This window comes from Gigantopelta aegis, chromosome 8 (assembly GCF_016097555.1).
Source record: "Gigantopelta aegis isolate Gae_Host chromosome 8, Gae_host_genome, whole genome shotgun sequence".
NCBI lineage: Eukaryota > Metazoa > Mollusca > Gastropoda > Neomphalida > Peltospiridae > Gigantopelta > Gigantopelta aegis.
The window spans coordinates 60,120,238-60,140,130 of NC_054706.1; the positions used below are offsets into that span (position 1 = coordinate 60,120,238).

A 19,893-nucleotide genomic window follows, 5' to 3' on the forward strand; every position below is an offset into this window, starting at 1 on the left:
AAGCTGTACATGTGCTGATTACTAGGACCAATCGATGGAACAGCAAATTATCATCTTTCGCAAAACAACTGGTATAATCATAGATCTCTATCAAGTGCACGTTCACATTTGTTAAATCAGCAGTGCGAGTGGCAGTCCTCTTACAGGCGAAGTAGGACGTATATATTCTTCTGGAAAGTAGGACCTCCATGAGTCGAAAATACTGTAGGCCTACTCGGGTACTTGAGGGTCAAACTCGACCCGGACCCGAGTACCCGACACTTACACTAGATTATAATGATACTAAGGAATAAAGTGAAATATCATTGTGCATCGTAATTCCAGCGCTGAACATGGATTCCAAATCATACCATTGTACTGCATTCCACACATTCGACTTTTGTTTTCCCTTCGTGTCCCATAGCCCTGTAACGTAACCGGCACCAAGCATATGGCAAAACAACGTAACACAATTAATTAAATGAGAGTGTTCTTTCTTGCACGGTCAGGGATTCTAGATTATGATAGTCCCACTCCCATGGCTAGTGATATCCACGGGTACTCGAGTGCTGTGAACGCGTCTTGTTAGACTCGGCCTGTACCCGCGTACTCGACCCCTACTGTTTCTAGATTATGATAGTCCCACTCCCATGGCTAGTGATATTCACGGGTACTCGAGTGCTGTGAACGAGTCTTCCTAGACTCGGCCTGTACCCGCGTACTCGACCCCTACTGTTTCTAGATTATGATAGTCCCACTCCCATGGCTAGTGATATCCACGGGTACTCGAGTGCTGTGAACGAGTCTTGCTAGACTCGGCCTGTACCCGCGTACTCGACCCCTACTGTTTCTAGATTATGATAGTCCCACTCCCATGGCTAGTTATATTCACGGGTACTCGAGTGCTGTGAACGAGTCTTCCTAGACTCGGCCTGTACCCGCGTACTCGACCCCTACTGTTTCTAGATTATGATAGTCCCACTCCCATGGCTAGTGATATCCATGGGTACTCGAGTGCTGTGAACGAGTCTTCCTAGACTCGGCCTGTACCCGCGTACTCGACCCCTACTGTTTCTAGATTATGATAGTCCCACTCCCATGGCTAGTTATATTCACGGGTACTCGAGTGCTGTGAACGAGTCTTGCTAGACTCGGCCTGTACCCGCGTACTCGACCCCTACTGTTTCTAGATTATGATAGTCCCACTCCCATGGCTAGTTATATTCACGGGTACTCGAGTGCTGTGAACGAGTCTTCCTAGACTCGGCCTGTACCCGAGTACTCGACCCCTACTGTTTCTAGATTATGATAGTCCCACTCCCATGGCTAGTGATATTCACGGGTACTCGAGTGCTGTGAACGAGTCTTGCTAGACTCGGCCTGTACCCGCGTACTCGACCCCTACTGTTTCTAGATTATGATAGTCCCACTCCCATGGCTAGTGATATCCACGGGTACTCGAGTGCTGTGAACGAGTCTTGCTAGACTCGGCCTGTACCCGCGTACTCGACCCCTACTGTTTCTAGATTATGATAGTCCCACTCCCATGGCTAGTGATATTCACGGGTACTCGAGTGCTGTGAACGAGTCTTGCTAGACTCGGCCTGTACCCGCGTACTCGACCCCTACTGTTTCTAGATTATGATAGTCCCACTCCCATGGCTAGTGATATCCACGGGTACTCGAGTGCTGTGAACGAGTCTTGCTAGACTCGGCCTGTACCCGCGTACTCGACCCCTACTGTTTCTAGATTATGATAGTCCCACTCCCATGGCTAGTGATATTCACGGGTACTCGAGTTCTGTGAACGAGTCTTCCTAGACTCGGCCTGTACCCGAGTACTCGACCCCTACTGTTTCTAGATTATGATAGTCCCACTCCCATGGCTAGTGATATTCACGGGTACTCGAGTGCTGTGAACGAGTCTTGCTAGACTCGGCCTGTACCCGCGTACTCGACCCCTACTGTTTCTAGATTATGATAGTCCCACTCCCATGGCTAGTGATATGCACGGGTACTCGAGTGCTGTGAACGAGTCTTGCTAGACTCGGCCTGTACCCGCGTACTCGACCCCTACTGTTTCTAGATTATGATAGTCCCACTCCCATGGCTAGTGATATCCACGGGTACTCGAGTGCTGTGAACGAGTCTTGCTAGACTCGGCCTGTACCCGCGTACTCGACCCCTACTGTTTCTAGATTATGATAGTCCCACTCCCATGGCTAGTGATATCCACGGGTACTCGAGTGCTGTGAACGAGTCTTGCTAGACTCGGCCTGTACCCGCGTACTCGACCCCTACTGTTTCTAGATTATGATAGTCCCACTCCCATGGCTAGTGATATTCACGGGTACTCGAGTGCTGTGAACGAGTCTTGCTAGACTCGGCCTGTACCCGCGTACTCGACCCCTACTGTTTCTAGATTATGATAGTCCCACTCCCATGGCTAGTGATATCCACGGGTACTCGAGTGCCGTGAACGAGTCTTGCTAGACTCGGCCTGTACCCGAGTACTCGACCCCTACTGGAAAGTGGCATTATCTGTACAGACGGCCACGCAGCATCAGACAGTGATTCGTGGCAGAGGTCACAACGTTGTCAATACATCATTTGGACTCGGCACTAAATTGTATACAGATATGATTTTGAAACTTAATGGTTTTGTCATTTAGATTCACAATTGACCATTCAACAATTGCTTATCCATCATAAGGAAGGAAGGAAATGTTTTATTTAACAACGCACTCAACACATTTTATTTACGGTTATATGGCGTCGGACATATGGTTAAGGACCACACAGATATTGAGGGAGGAAATCCGCTGTCGCCACTTCATGGGCTACTCTTTTCGATTAGCAACAAGGGATCTTTTATATGCACTATCCCATAGACAGGATAGCACATACCACGACCTTTGATGTACCAGTCGTGGTGCACTTGCTGGAACGAGAAATAGCTCAATGGGCCCACTGGGCTACGTCTCGCCCCTATCCCTATCCATCATAAAATGCATTTATATTTACAGACCACTTGGAACGTGTGTGTGTGTGGGGGGATGTTATGTGTGTGTGTGTGGGGGGGGGGGATGTTATGTGTGTGTGTGTGTGTGTGTGTGTGTGTGTTTGTTTGTTAAAGGTTGTGTAATGTTTTCAAAACCATAATGCCATTTTTATTCGCAGGTTTTTATATCGTATAACGAACAGTTTGGCATCACTGCTGAAATAAACTGAACGGAGTAATGATATCATCAGTATTTTCACCTGATTACATCACTTGTATATTTATATCATATCATATCGTCTCCAGTTTTTTCATTTGAATTAATCAAACATGGGCTTTGGAGATTATTTCAAAACTAATTTTTAAATCAACGTAAATAGTAAGTGAAAAAGAAAACGTTATGTTGATAGTTACTCTGTTGCTCTCTAAGGTAAAGCACAAACCTATTGCTTTATTTTGTCATGGTCGAGTTTATTATTGGTGTAGAGATACGCGGTGGCATCATTTGCATATTTAAAGCTGCAATATCAAATATATTAAACACAAATTATTAAACCATTTAGAATACACCATCCACACTGATTCCTTGCTGTCGCACGCCAATCTTCGATGCCAGCCTTCGATACCCTTTGATTAGGTTCTATAAAATGTATTATTATCTATTTTATTACTCAGAAGTGGTGCGCTATTCCAACACAATACAACACATCACAACACAAGACACCAACACAACATAATACAACGCAACACAACACAAACAACCCTTTGACTGTGTTCTTTCAAATGTATTATTTCTTCTTTTTTTTAAAAGCCCACAAAAACACCCAAAAAGAGAAAACTAATAAAACACAAAAAACAAAGAAAGGCGAAACAAGAACACATACAGAATTCTCTCTCACACACGCACGCACACAAACCGCTATAATTTAATTTAACGAAATCTATTACCAATATTTTACAGATAATTGGAAAAACATGAATAAGACTAAGATATAAGATCATGTGTGTTTAAAACTGGTGATACGGCTTCCTTCTCAGTGGATTCATTAGCGTATTTCCTGTTCCAACCATTACTTGGATCAAAACAGACATATTAAAAGCTGTGGTGTGTGTTATCTTGCTTGTCGTAACGTGTATAAAGAAAGCTCGGGCTATTTTTCGCTCCAGCCAGTGCACCACGACTGGTACATGTATGCCAAAGGCCATGGTATGTGCTATCATGTCTGTGAGATAGTATATATAAAAGTTAAAGTTTGTTTTGTTTAAAGAAAGAAATGTTTTATTTAACGACACACTCAACGCATTTTATTTACGGTTATATGGCGTCAGACATATGGTTAAGGACCATACAGATATTGAGAGAGGAAACCCGCTGGCGCCACTTCTTGGGCTACTCGTTTCGATTAGCAGCAAGGGATCTTTTATATGCACCATCCCACAGGCAAGGTAGTACATACCACGGTCTTTGATATACCAGTCGTGGTGCACTGGCTGGAACGGGAAATAGCCCAATGAGCCCACTGATGGGGATAGACCCCACACCGACCGCGCATCGGGCTACGTCTACAGCCGATTGATTAATCAATCATCGGCTAATGGATGTCAAACATTTTGACTCGTAATTATGACTCGTAGTCATCAGAGAAAACCCGTTACATCTTTCCTAATGCAGCAAAGGATATGTTATATGCACTTTCCCACAGATAAGATAGCACATACCACGGCCTTTGATATACCAATTGTGGTGCACTAACTGGAACGAAAAATAGCCCAATGGGCCCACCTTCAGAGATCAATCCCACACCGACCGCGCATCAAGCGAGTGCTTTACCACTGGGCTACGTCCCGCGGCCTGTACCCGCGTACTCGACCCCTACTGTTTCTAGATTATGATAGTCCCACTCCCATGGCTAGTGATATTCACGGGTACTCGAGTGCTGTGAACGAGTCTTGCTAGACTCGGTCTGTACCCGCGTACTCGACCCCTACTGTTTCTAGATTATGATAGTCCCGCTCCCATGGCTAGTGATATCCACGGGTACTCGAGTTCTGTGAACGAGTCTTGCTAGACTCGGCCTGTACCCGCGTACTCGACCCCTACTGTTTCTAGATTATGATAGTCCCACTCCCATGGCTAGTGATATTCACGGGTACTCGAGTGCTGTGAACGAGTCTTGCTAGACTCGGTCTGTACCCGCGTACTCGACCCCTACTGTTTCTAGATTATGATAGTCCCACTCCCATGGCTAGTGATATTCACGGGTACTCGAGTGCTGTGAACGAGTCTTGCTAGACTCGGCCTGTACCCGCGTACTCGACCCCTACTGTTTCTAGATTATGATAGTCCCACTCCCATGGCTAGTGATATTCACGGGTACTCGAGTGCTGTGAACGAGTCTTGCTAGACTCGGTCTGTACCCGCGTACTCGACCCCTACTGTTTCTAGATTATGATAGTCCCGCTCCCATGGCTAGTGATATCCACGGGTACTCGAGTTCTGTGAACGAGTCTTGCTAGACTCGGCCTGTACCCGCGTACTCGACCCCTACTGTTTCTAGATTATGATAGTCCCGCTCCCATGGCTAGTGATATCCACGGGTACTCGAGTGCTGTGAACGAGTCTTGCTAGACTCGGCCTGTACCCGCGTACTCGACCCCTACTGTTTCTAGATTATGATAGTCCCACTCCCATGGCTAGTGATATTCACGGGTACTCGAGTGCTGTGAACGAGTCTTGCTAGACTCGGCCTGTACCCGCGTACTCGACCCCTACTGTTAAGTGGCATTATCTGTACAGACGGCCATGCAGCATCAGACAGTGATTCGTGGCAGAGGTCACAACGTTGTCAATACATCATTTGGACTCGGCACTAAATTGTATACAGATATGATTTTGAAACTTAACGGTTTTGTCATTTAGATTCACAATTGACCATTCAACAATTGCTTATCCATCATAAGGAAGGAAGGAAATGTTTTATTTAACAACGCACTCAACACATTTTATTTACGGTTATATGGCGTCGGACATATGGTTAAGGACCACACAGATATTGAGGGAGGAAATCCGCTGTCGCCACTTCATGGGCTACTCTTTTCGATTAGCAACAAGGGATCTTTTATATGCACTATCCCATAGACAGGATAGCACATACCACGACCTTTGATGTACCAGTCGTGGTGCACTTGCTGGAACGAGAAATAGCTCAATGGGCCCACTGGACTACGTCTCGCCCCTATCCCTATCCATCATAAAATGCATTTATATTTACAAACCACTTGGAACGTGTGTGTGTGGGGGGATGTTATGTGTGTGTGTGGGGGGGGGGGGATGTTATGTGTGTGTGTGTGTGTGTGTGTGTGTTTGTTTGTTTGTTAAAGGTTGTGTAATGTTTTCAAAACCATAATGCCATTTTTATTCGCAGGTTTTTATATCGTATAACGAACAGTTTGGCATCACTGCTGAAATAAACTGAACGGAGTAATGATATCATCAGTATTTTCACCTGATTACATCACTTGTATATTTACATCATATCATATCGTCTCCAGTTTTTTCATTTGAATTAATCAAACATGGGCTTTGGAGATTATTTCAAAACTAATTTTTAAATCAACGTAAATAGTAAGTGAAAAAGAAAACGGTATGTTGATAGTTACTCTGTTGCTCTCTAAGGTAAAGCACAAATCTATTGCTTTATTTTGTCATGGTCGAGTTTATTATTGGTGTAGAGATACGCGGTGGCATCAATTGCATATTTAAAGCTGCAATATCAAATATATTAAACACAAATTATTAAACCATTTAGAATACACCATCCACACTGATTCCTTGCTGTCGCACGCCAATCTTCGATGCCAGCCTTCGATACCCTTTGATTAGGTTCTATAAAATGTATTATTATCTATTTTAATACTCAGAAGTGGTGCGCTATTCCAACACAATACAACACATCACAACACAAGACACCAACACAACATAATACAACGCAACACAACACAAACAACCCTTTGACTGTGTTCTTTCAAATGTATTATTTCTTCTTTTTTTTAAAAGCCCACAAAAACACCCAAAAAGAGAAAACTAATAAAACAAAAAACAAAGAAAGGCGAAACAAGAACACATACAGAATTCTCTCTCACACACGCACGCACACAAACCGCTATAATTTAATTTAACGAAATCTATTACCAATATTTTACAGATAATTGGAAAAACATGAATAAGACTAAGATATAAGATCATATGTGTTTAAAACTGGTGATACGGCTTCCTTCTCAGTGGATTCATTAGCGTATTTCCTGTTCCAACCATTACTTGGATCAAAACAGACATATTAAAAGCTGTGGTGTGTGTTATCTTGCTTGTCGTAACGTGTATAAAGAAAGCTCGGGCTATTTTTCGCTCCAGCCAGTGCACCACGACTGGTACATGTATGCCAAAGGCCATGGTATGTGCTATCATGTCTGTGAGATAGTACATATAAAAGTTAAAGTTTGTTTTGTTTAAAGAAAGAAATGTTTTATTTAACGACACACTCAACGCATTTTATTTACGGTTATATGGCGTCAGACATATGGTTAAGGACCATACAGATATTGAGAGAGGAAACCCGCTGGCGCCACTTCTTGGGCTACTCGTTTCGATTAGCAGCAAGGGATCTTTTATATGCACCATCCCACAGGCAAGGTAGTACATACCACGGTCTTTGATATACCAGTCGTGGTGCACTGGCTGGAACGGGAAATAGCCCAATGAGCCCACTGATGGGGATCGACCCCACACCGACCGCGCATCGGGCTACGTCTACAGCCGATTGATTAATCAATCATCGGCTAATGGATGTCAAACATTTTGACTCGTAATTATGATAATGCAGCAAAGGATATGTTATATGCACTTTCCCACAGATAAGATAGCACATACCACGGCCTTTGATATACCAATTGTGGTGCACTAACTGGAACGAAAAATAGCCCAATGGGCCCACCTTCAGAGATCGATCCCACACCGACCGCGCATCAAGCGAGTGCTTTACCACTGGGCTACGTCCCGCCCCTAGTAGCCTACATATACAATATCCCGTGCTAATAATGGAAAAATGTAGCGGGTTTCCTCTCTAAGACTATATATGAAAATTACCAAATGTTTGACATCCAATATTGGATGATTAATAAATCAATGTGCTTCAGTAGCGTTGTTAAATAAAACAAACTTTGACTTCAATAAAAGGCTCCTTACAACCAATCAAAAGAAATAGCCTTTGTAAATCACAGTTTTTATGTACATTTGATTTAATTTCTATTTACTTTCGTACATATATCCAATTAGAGTTGAAACACACTCGCCCTGGACACATACCTCAGCTTTCGGGCCTGTCAAGAACTGCGGTTAATGGACCATTGTTAGTGGCTTGTGATAGAGAAGTCGTTATAAACTTGACCTTTCACCTCAAACTTAGTTATTAAAACTCACTCTGGGTAGGGGGCCGGTATCGGGGTATGAAGCCAGTACCTATTAGCCTTATTAAGACCGATGACTTATCCACTATATCACCATATAAATCCGGGTATACATACTTTATACGTAGCCCAATCCTTGTACCGGTAATATAGCTAAACGCGCAGCGAGCGTGAAGGACGTCAACATTTGAGCCGAGCTGACACTGTTGACTAGTAGCTAGCCGAGTGGTATACATGATATTAAACCGAGTGTTCAACTAGGGTGAGTTGTGTATGTTTATATATTAATATTCAAAACCGTTTAGGTTTACAAACCTCGTGTCTACGATTAAATTAACATATTCAACTAGGGCGAGTTGTGTATGTTTATATATTAATATTTAAAGCTGTTTAGGTTCACAAACCTCGTGTCTACGATTAAATTATCATATTCAACTAGAGTGAGTTGTGTATGTTTATATATTAATATTCAAAGCCGTTTAGGTTTACAAGCCTCGTGTCTATGTTTAAATTATCATATTAAACTTTGTGTTGAACTAGGGTGAATTGTGTATGTTTATTTATTAATATTCAGAGCCTTGTGTCTATGTGTAAATTATATAAAAACAAGTGTTCAACTGATGTAACGTGTTTATATGTACATATAAATATTCGCAGTCACAAAGTGGTGGGGTGGGAAGGGGGGGGGGGGGGGTTGTATTGTGAGTGAAAAAAAGGTGTCTTTAGTTCGCTTGCCAAACACTCGCTGTACATGTAATGCATTCATTTTGCCCTTGTAGTTGCCTTCAATTTTTTTAAAAACTGATTTGATCTGATTATTGAATATCTTATTTCATGTTTTTATTGACAGATATCTAACATACATTGAACTCAAGAAACATCAACCAAAAGACATAAACTAGCTGCTTTTATAAAATGTTGTATCTGTTATTCAGTAAACTGATAATAAATCTACGCTTAAGTTTTACTAGAGCGCTTAAAGATCGCTCGCTCAAAAGGGCCACACACTTTCAGAATCCCATCTCTGGACCCGCCACTGAATAGTAATAATATAGTGTATATGAATGTATATAGTATTAAAATCCATAGGGGTCGAAGCTTGTGGGCGGGTGGTAGGGGGCACTACCCTTAATATTAAAAATGATGTATCCCTCCCAGTTAAAGATCAAATTAATATATAGCCACTCCCACTCCCCCCCCCCCCCCCCCCCCCCCCCGTATCAGTCGTCCTCCACAGCCTATGAAATAATAATAATAATAATAATAATACAGTTTAGCAGAAGTTGCTAGACCGTTATACAGTCCGCGGCAGTGAACCAGAGGTAAATTATAGTACAATGTATTCCAATTCTACCGCTTACTGATCCGGAACCCGTGATAGAAAAACAACAACAACAACAACAACAACAACAGAAACAACGACGACGTACTAAAGTACTGTTTTATAGGATCTATCAGCTTTCCCTCTATCTCACAATTATTCTCGAGATCCAGTTTAGTTACTTTGTTTATACCACCATAATTCTCACAGCACTGATTTAACATTTAACTATGTTAATCATATTGGTGGTGAATATAATAATTTACATAAAGTCAACAAGGCTCGTGTTTTTATATAAGCAGGTCAGGTCAGGTTATAGTGTTTAACGTGCACATTCAGAACAAGCTGTTGTAGCGCACGCCTGTCATGGGTGCAGGTGTGGGCTTTCGCCAGCTCCTCCCTCCAGGACAGGAATTTATATAAGTGCGAAACCATTTATTATAATATTATACGTTTACGTGTATGCACGTGCGTGTATGCATCTGTATTGACGTGCAAAGGCATGTTGTGTTTATGTGTATACGTGTGTGCGTGTTTGTGTTTGTCTGCGTGTGTGTGTGTGCTCGCGTGTGTAGTATAGTTTATATCATCTACAATCACTCCGGGATCAATGGTCAAATGTCCAAAGGGCATTTGGCTAAATAAGTAATATTAATTACGCTATAATACGCTATTATAATCCTTTCAAAGCCGCTACCCACCGATCCGAATCCCGGGTTAGAAGATACTTATGGAACACTTTGCATAGTATTATATACCTCTATTATTCTTTCTTTCTTTCTTTTTTTATTTCTTGCTATATTTCTCTTTCTTTTTCTTTTTATCTCTCTCTCTCTCTCTCTCTCTCTCTCTCTCTCTCTCTCTCTCTCTCTCTCTCTCTCTCTCTCTCTCTCTCTCTCTCTCTATATATATATATATATTTCCATCTTTCTTTCAGTCATTGTTTCTTTCATTTTATTTTTCTCCATCATTATTTTTTTTTTCAATCATTTCTTTCTTTCTTTCTTTTTTCTTTCTTTTTTCTTCCTTCCTGCCTTCTTTTCCTCCTTTCTTCAGTTTTCTTTCAAGTAAGTGTAAAACAAAGTTCATTTGGCAACACAATCTTTATAGTTCAGTTGTTGTCAGTCAAGCGATCGAGTTCTCTATGATTCAGATGTATTGTCCCCACGTTTTTACGACAGGTTGTACAATCGATTCATCTTGGTTGTTTTCCAGTCCAGCTAGACCGCGATAAAACCTGGCATATAACACATTTGGCAGTTAGCGCTTGTATTTTCCTGGCTGGCGAATTGCCCGTATGCTCGTACGTATTTCGAACCATGTTTCGCGTCCCCTCGCATAGCTTTTATGATGAACACTTGTATTTTCGATGAACATACCTGTGTTTCATCTGTGAAAATAGTTTTAAATTGGCAGTCTTATAAGCTATACTTCACCGCCGACTTTTGTCGGCGAGTAGTTGACTCGCCAGTCTTCCTCCTGTTCAAACCTACTCCTGATTTTTCAGTCAATTCAGCGTTCGTTCAGTGTTTCAGTTTACCTAATAAAAAAATAAATTTCACTTGCGCATGAGGTCGGCAATCACAGTGTGAATTGACCTTTAATGTTGCACAACAAGCAAAAATATTGATTAACTTTTTGAGTGAAATGTAATGATTATATACCATGAATTACATTCACATCATTCATTTCCATTATGTATACATATACATATACACATACACATGCACACACACACACACACACACACACACACACACACACACACACACACACACACATGTATATACATATATATATATATATACATGTATATGTGTGTGTGTATGTGTATATGTATATGTATGTGCGTATGTGTATGTGTGTGTGTGTGTGTGTGTATATATATTCATAATAAAGAACTCGGTTTAATACTTAAGGGGGAAAAAAGCATTTTCAATCGCCTACTTTTGCAGCTCCTGTACTATTGAAATATAGTCACATACATGACATAGCGCACCATATTTGTTCTACACAATGTAACTTTTTGGGCCTAATTTACAGCTTGTTTCGGTCTTACACGTGTCTAACTACATATATTTGCAATGCTTAAACACAATCATTTTAGAAAAAAACCCCCAGACTTCGTCAATTCAGCCCTTTAGTTTAGACTGGAATGCTACCTGCCTTATTTGATTACTTGCTTGATATCTTAATCTTTTTGCTCCCTCTCCCAGTAAATCTAAATCTAAAGTTACATGTGTGTTAAACGAAGCTTCACTTCAAATACACGTTCTTAGCAGTATACCTTTACCGTTGGTGTGGAATCCTGTAATCCAACGCGTTACCGGGTGGACGAACATTATAAACTCGATATTCAGACATTTGATATTAAATTCTGTAATTAGTATACAAGTATTTGTTCATTTTCACGAGAGTACAAAACCTTATGTGTACGCGTATATGTGTTTAAGTGTGTGTGTGTGTGTGTGTGTAAGTGTGTGTGTGTGTGTGTGTGTGTGTGTGTGTGTGTGTGTGTGTTTAAGTATGTGTGTGTGTGTGCGCGCGCGCGTGTACAGGTATGTGTGTGTGCTTACTTAATTATGTGTGTGTTTAAGTGTGTGTGTGTGTGTATTTGAGTGTGCGTGTATGTGTGTATGCGTGCGTGTGTGTGTGTGTATATGTGTGTTTAAGTATGTGTATGCGTGCGTGTGTAATACAGACATAGTCTGTGCTTTTAAATGAAACAAACGTTGGAAATTATATATATATATATATCTTGTAAAACCAATATCTTTGATTTTCATATATACGTTTAGAAGGGGGCATTCATTAGGCATAGATAACATTTTATACTGGGACACCCACAATGGGAGGGGGCACATACACTGTCGTGTTTTGGGCGACAGGCAATATAAAATAAAATGTGGTGGTAAAAAATTGGTGTGACTGGAGGATGAGGGGTGGGGGTGCAAAATGAGTATTAATTTTCACTTAAGACGACGCCACACGGCACGAGTGCCTTATACGATAATAGCCACGGAATATCCGATTTCATAGCAACAAGTGAAAAAATTCGTAATATCGTCTTGTGAATCGGCTATTATCGTGGCTAAACTCGTGTGTGGCGTCGCCTTAAAATGTTGATGCTTGTGAATGACACCTAATTTTCAATTACAACTTGCATGTAAAGTGAGGGGGAAAAAAGAGGGAGAAATGTTTTATTTAACGACGCACTCAACACATTTCATTTACGGTTATATGGCGTCGGACATTTGGTTAAGGACCACACAGATATTGAGAGAGGAAACTTGCTGTCGCCACTTCATGGGCTACTCTTTTCGATTAGCAGCAAGGGATCGTTTATATGCACCATCCCACAGACAGGGTAGTACATACCACGGCCTTTGATATACCAGTCGTGGTGCACTGGCTGGATTAAAGTGAGAAATACCAAATCGCAGACCCTAGATTGTGAAAATAAACACTCAGTTTGGTTAATCTACAAACCTGTAACACACCAGCCCCAAGTTCAACCAGCTAACGTTTCGCTTACGTTCGCGGACTATTTGATTGGTTCCCGACGTGACCATTTGGTTTGAATCAGTCTAGCGGCCTTGTATTCTGCTCGGTCTGGTTGAACTAGACTAGAACTCGTCCCCATAACCGTTACTTCTTCAAGGTACGTGCGTTTTTAGAATTATGATAAATGTTGTCAGTGGCATTGCTGTATAGGACATGTGGGTTTTAGCATATCAATAATTTTTAAATGTAAATAATATATTTTATGTAACTGAAGGCTAAATAATAGCTTTATGACCAAATGTGTTTATTAAGTAATCATTCGTGTGTGTGGGCCCATGGGCTATTTCTTGTTTCCAGCATGGTACATCAAAGGCCGTGACATGTGCTACCCTGTCTGTGGGATGGTTCACATAAAAGATCCCTTGCTACTAATGGAAAAATGTAGCGGGTTTTCTCTCTAAGACTAAAATGTCAAAATTACCAAATGTTTGACATCCAATAGCCGATGATTAACAAATCAGTGTGCTCTAGTGGTGTCGCTAAACAAAACAAACTTTTCGTTCGTTTTCAGGTCATATAAAATGCAGGCTTTTCCTGTATTTAACATTATACTCATTGTATTTCAGTGCAGGTAATATGAACTGAGATTATAGTTCTTTCCACAAGCTATCATTCAACACAGTGTTAAAAAAACACCCCCCAAAACACCTCACCCTAGAAAAAAGCCAGTATAACATGTAACAGCGTGATGTGTTCACCTATTGTCTCATTCTATTCTTTCTATTGGGTCTCAAGAACCTTTTCTGACCTCATCACTAAATGCACGTGCATGCATGCTTTGTTTTCACCGACCTAACATAATTTGACTTGTTATTTACATTATGTGACGTAGACAACAGGGCCTAATTCACAAAGGTCTCTTAGGCTCTTCTAGACAACAAAGTATTCTCTTTGCAAGTCTTTTAATATTACACTGCGAGATCGCAAAGTTGCGAGAGTTTAGTGAATTAGGCCACAGAAGTTCATCTTAACAGTGTTGGCGTCATCTCATCTCTTCTCGTGTCACGTCACGTCTTGTCGACATCATATTCATTGAATAAATAGAGAATAATACACGAGTGGCCGTTAGATACCATTTGTCTCACAACGAGTTGTTTTAAAATGTATCTAACGAGCAAAAGCAACGAGTTGTAAGATATGTGGTATCTTAACTGACACTAATGTATTATTCTATTTCTTACATATCCTCAAAAATCAGGTTTTAAGCGTTTTTTAACATCTTTTTCGACTAAAAGATATTTACAATCCTTTGCACTTGTAGCTGCCTTACGCGTCACAGACACATGATTGCCATGTTAACTATACGTCACAGTGTAATCAATTTCCACCGTTCTGTTTTTTTTTATTGGACGTATGGTGACCTGGTCATCACCTGGTCATCACCTAGGAGCAGCCAGTCGTATGTCTTGAAATTGTTAACACACGTACGTGTGTAAACAACTATATGTTATCAAAAATAACACATAGTGTTCTAACCAACGGGTGTGTAAGAAAAGATGGTCCCTGTGGCCTGAATTCTGGTTATGGCATAGCTTATATCGTACGTGAACACTTGGGCTGACAGCTACAATACAAACACCAGGATAACCATAAACACTTCGATCTACGGAAATTGATAACTGAAAAATAAAATCTGAGTAATATCTGCGTTTAATTATAAAAAATGGCTCTAATAGTTAAAAGTTTGTTTTATTTAATGACACCACTAGATCACATTGATTTATTATTGGATGTCAAACAGTTAGTAATTTTGACATATAGTTTTAGAGAGGAAACTCGCTACATTTTTCCATTAGTAGCAAGGGATCTTTTATAGGCACCATCCCACAGACAGGTTAACAGATGCCACAGCCTTTGATATACCAGTTGTGGTGCACTAGCTGGAACGAGAAATAACCCAATGGGCCACAGACGGGGATCGATCCCAGACCGACCACGCATCAGGCGAGCACTTAACCACTGGCTCTAATAGTGAAATATACACTGTTTAGTGTTTAAAAAAACACTAGGGTCTGCCACTTTAAAAGGTGACACGTTTTACCACTGGGTTACGTCCCGTCCGGCTCTCATAGTGAAAAATATAATATTTAGTGTTTTAAAAACTAGGGTTTGTCGCTTTAACATGTGACACGCTTTAACACTGGGCTACGCCGCCCCGCTCGGCTTAACGGTGAAAAATATAATATTTAGTGTTTTAAAAACTAGAGTCTGTCGCTTTAAAATGTGACATGTTTGGTTTGTCGACAGGTAGCCATGTCTGAAGCGGTGTCGTTGTTGAAGCAGCATTTGGAGCTGTACCTGGAGTCGCCCATGCTGTTGCCAGTGACCGGCGTCGTGGCTGTTGCCGTGTTCTGCTGGTGTGTAACGCGGATGCCAAAACCATTCAAGTCATCGATCGATATCAACAATCAGAGTATTGACATAGGGGTAGGTACCATTTCTTTACGACCGGCCTCCGTGGTGTCGTTGTTTAAGCCATAGGACACAAGGCTGGTAGGTACAGGGTTCGCAGCCCGGTACCGGCTCCCATCCAGAGCGAGTTTTAACGACTCAGTGGATAGATGTAAGACGACTACGCCCTCACTAATCACTGACAACTAACCCACTGTCCTGAACAGACAGCCCAGATATCTGATATGTGTGCCAAGGACAGCGTGCTTGAACCTTAATTGGATATAAGCACGAAAATAAGTAACAGAAATAAAGACCTTTTTTTACAGGCACATGTGCAGGAATTTAGGCAGGGGGTGTCTCGACTGTGACGACCGAATTTATAGTGGGGATCTAGTCATGCTCGCCCGTAAAATATACTGAGACTAAAGAAAATTTGCTGGAGCATTGTGTGTGTGTGTGTGTGTGTGTGGGGGGGGGGGGGGGGGGGGGGGGGGGGCGTCATCCGCCGAAACCTCCCCTGAACACGCGTATGAAAAAAGATATGTGTATTGTGCTTTAAGTAATCCGGAGGGGACTATAGGTTTCATCTGTCTGTCCGTCCGTCTGTTCCACGTATAGGTTTCCGGAAGTTATTTTTAGAATGCCTTGAGATATTGAGATGAAATTTCGGTATAGCGTTATCGTGTACTGTTACAGATCCAGTTTGACTTCCATGGTGATTTACCCATTGTTGACGGAGTTATGGCCCTTGAACTTAGGAAATATGAAAATTTGTTTTCCGGATTTTCTTTTCAGAAGGCCTTGAGATATTGTGCTGAAATTTTGTGTATAGCTTTATCATGTACTGTTACAGATCTCATTTTACTTTAATGACAATTTACCCGTTTTTGACGGAGTTATGGCCCTGCAACTTAGGAGATATAAACATTTGTTTTCCGGACTTTGTTTTGCAATGCCTGAAGATATTGTGGTGAAATTTTGTATATAGCTTCATCACACACTGTTATAGATCAAGTTTAACGTTTATGGTCATTTACTCACTTTTCACACAGGTATGGCCTTTAAATTTAGGAGAAATGAAACATTATTGGACCCGGTAGGGGACATGTATTGCGAAACACCGTCTTGATGGGATTCGAAACACCACCCAACCATCCATTCATCCATCCATTTATTGGTCTTTATATGCGTAAACGGGACGACAAACTATATATACATCATATATAGGGCGAAATATTGCTAGTAAAACACTGGCTTATGCGAATGAAAATCTGCTATGGCGATTAAAATTTACAAAACACTTGTCTTTTGTCGAGTTGATTATTTTGTCAGCATGTGGGTCCGTGTTTCTGAAACGAAGATTCCATAAACCGAACAATTTGTTTGTATTGCCTTAGACATAGCCTGTGATTTTGCCATTGACTACTACCGGCCTCGGTGGCGTCGTGGTTAGGCCATCGGTCTACAGGCTGGTAGGTACTGGGTTCAGATCCCAGTCGAAACATGGGATTTTTAATTCAGATACCGACTCCAAACCTTGAGTGAGTGCTCCGCAAGGCACAATGGGTAGGTGTAAACCGACCAGTGATCCATAACTGGTTCAACAAAGGCCATGGTTTGTGCTATCCTACCTGTGGGAAGCGCAAATAAAAGATCCCTTGCTGCCTGTCGTAAAAGAGTAGCCTATGTGGCGACAGCGGGTTTCCTCTAAAAAATAGTGTCAGAATGACCATATGTTTGACGTCCAATAGCCGATGATAAAATAAAAAATCAATGTGCTCTAGTGGCGTCGTTAAATAAAACAAACTTTACTTTGCCATTGACTACGTACACGTTAGTTTAGCTTTTTACTGAGTGCTTCAATTACATGTATTTCATTTTCATTTAATTTTAAAGTAATTTATTGGGTTTACTAAACCCAATATTAAATTACAAAAACTCGGTCCTGGGCACACACTACAACTATATGGCCTGTCAGTCCAGATCAGTGTGACCGGCCTCGGTGGCGTCGTGGCAGGCCATCGGTCTACAGGCTGGTAGGTACTGGGTTCGGATCCCAGTCGAGGCATGGGATTTTTAATCCAGATACCGACTCCAAACCCTGAGTGAGTGCTCCGCAAGTCTCAGTGGGTAGGTGTAAACCACTTGCACCGACCAGTGATCCATAACTGGTTCAACAAAGGCCATGGTTTGTGCTATCCTGCCTGTGGGAAGCGCAAATAAAAGATCCCTTGCTGCCTGTCGTAAAAAGAGTAGCCCATGTGGCGACAGCGTGTTTCCTCTGAAAATAGTGTCAGAATGACCATATGTTTGACGTCCAATAGCCGATGATAAGATAAAAAATCAATGTGCTCTAGTGACGTCGTTAAATAAAACAAACTTTACTTTTTTAGATCAGTGTGTTAATGGTTCATTGTTGACTCTGGTTTCCATGAAATCTGTAATAATGTCATCGACCGACGCAGATCGATGCAGACCAAAGTTTGACGAAGATTGACGCAGACCAAAGAATGCTTTTTTTAAAAAATTAATTAATTAATTAATTAGTTAGGATAACAGGCAGGCAGGATAGCACAAACCATGGCCTTTGTTGAACCAGTTATGGATCACTGGTCGGTGTAAGTGGTTTACACCTACCCATTGAGCCTTGCGGAGCACTCACTCAGGGTTTGGAGTCGTATCTGGATTAAAAATCCCATGCCTCGACTGGGATCCGAACCCAGTACCTACCAGACTGTAGACCGATGGCCTAACCACGACGCCACCGAGGCCGGTGTGAGAGAAAGAAGTCATTGTGACATTTTAGGATGGTGTTCATGTGTCGCCCCTGATGAAGGACTTGAAGGATGGCCAACCCATGAAGTATCTGTTCGAGGACGCACAAACCCTGCACGAGGCATTTCTACGAGGACTACGATTATCAAGTACGTGACAACATCTAGTTAATTATTTTAAACTAATATTTGGTTTACTGAATGAGGCACGCACTTAATAATTATAATTTGTTGTGACATAACATTTAAAGGGACAGAACCTAGTTTCAACCCGTGAAAATTAACACTAACGTTTAGTTAATCTACACACCTGTAATACATTTGGATAAAGTTACAAATGAGTGAAACAAGACTCTAAGACTTTGAAATGGTGAAATACCCTCTAAAAATATACTAAAACTCGACTCTATAATTGATACTTCTCAGACGCACGTGCGTTTTTAAAAATATGAGAAATGCATTTTGTGATATTAAAAACACCAGGATGACCAAAAAAAACTTCGAATGTGCGGAAATGGATAACCTAAACAATAAAAGTAAAGTATCATTTCAGTGATCAAAACGGTTCTAATAGTAAAACAATATGCCTCAGTGTTTAAAAACTAGGGTATTTCCCTTTAATGCAATTTAACCAATTATTTGCTAACTGACAGCAATAGACTAGTCATGTATTTTGAATTTTTTTTATAAAATAAATAAACGACCCCTTGAGAGAGAGAGAGAGAGAGAGAGAGAGAGAGAGAGAGAGAGAGAGAGAGAGAGAGAGAGAGAGAGAGAGAGAGAGAGAGAGGTAGCGAGAGAGGGGGAGAGGGAGAGGGAGGGGAGGGGGGAGAGAGAGAGAGGGAGCGCGCGCGAGAGAGAGATAGAGAGACGCAGAGAGAGAGAGAGAGAGAGAGAGAGAGAGAGAGAGAGAGAGAGAGAGAGAGAGAGAGAGAGAGAGAGAGATGTAAAACGTCACCGACCGATACAGATTAAACCAGAAATATATATTATTTTTTGCCCTGCAATCAATTGTATGAAACATCTGTCAATTGTATCATGCACACTTACATGACACAGACGTACAGGGGAGCAAAACACAATTCGGTAAGACGTCTGATCATAACAAAATCAGTTCATTTGGGCAGAAGATTAAAAGTACCGTAAGCAGCTTAACCGGTTACCTATACGGTACTTAGAAAGCCAGTGGAGCTTATATTACGTGTAGATAATGCTAATCATAATTCACGGTGGACTATGGACCTTTAATTGGAGAGACAGACATACACACAAATTGTTTATTAAAGTCTCGCCTCAGTTAAAACCTAAAACATCACTAAACACCATAAAATCTAAAATAGCACTGAGTCACTCCATGTGGAGTTATGAGAGACTATAAAATATTAATAATCGACATA

The 19,893-nt window shown here is 41.3% G+C and overlaps 1 protein-coding gene across 1 annotated transcript in view; it reads left to right on the forward strand.

Moving 5' to 3' along the window:
- The first annotated feature begins 8,607 nt into the window (after positions 1-8,607).
- Positions 8,608-19,893, forward strand: part of LOC121378906 (long-chain-fatty-acid--CoA ligase 5-like) — a 39,265-nt gene continuing 27,979 nt past the window's right edge. The window contains exons 1-3 of the mRNA XM_041507282.1: positions 8,608-8,705; positions 15,576-15,755; positions 18,529-18,646. Of these exons, the coding sequence (XP_041363216.1) occupies positions 15,582-15,755; positions 18,529-18,646 (292 nt within the window). The 5' untranslated portion in view covers positions 8,608-8,705; positions 15,576-15,581. The remainder of the gene's footprint in view (positions 8,706-15,575; positions 15,756-18,528; positions 18,647-19,893) is intronic.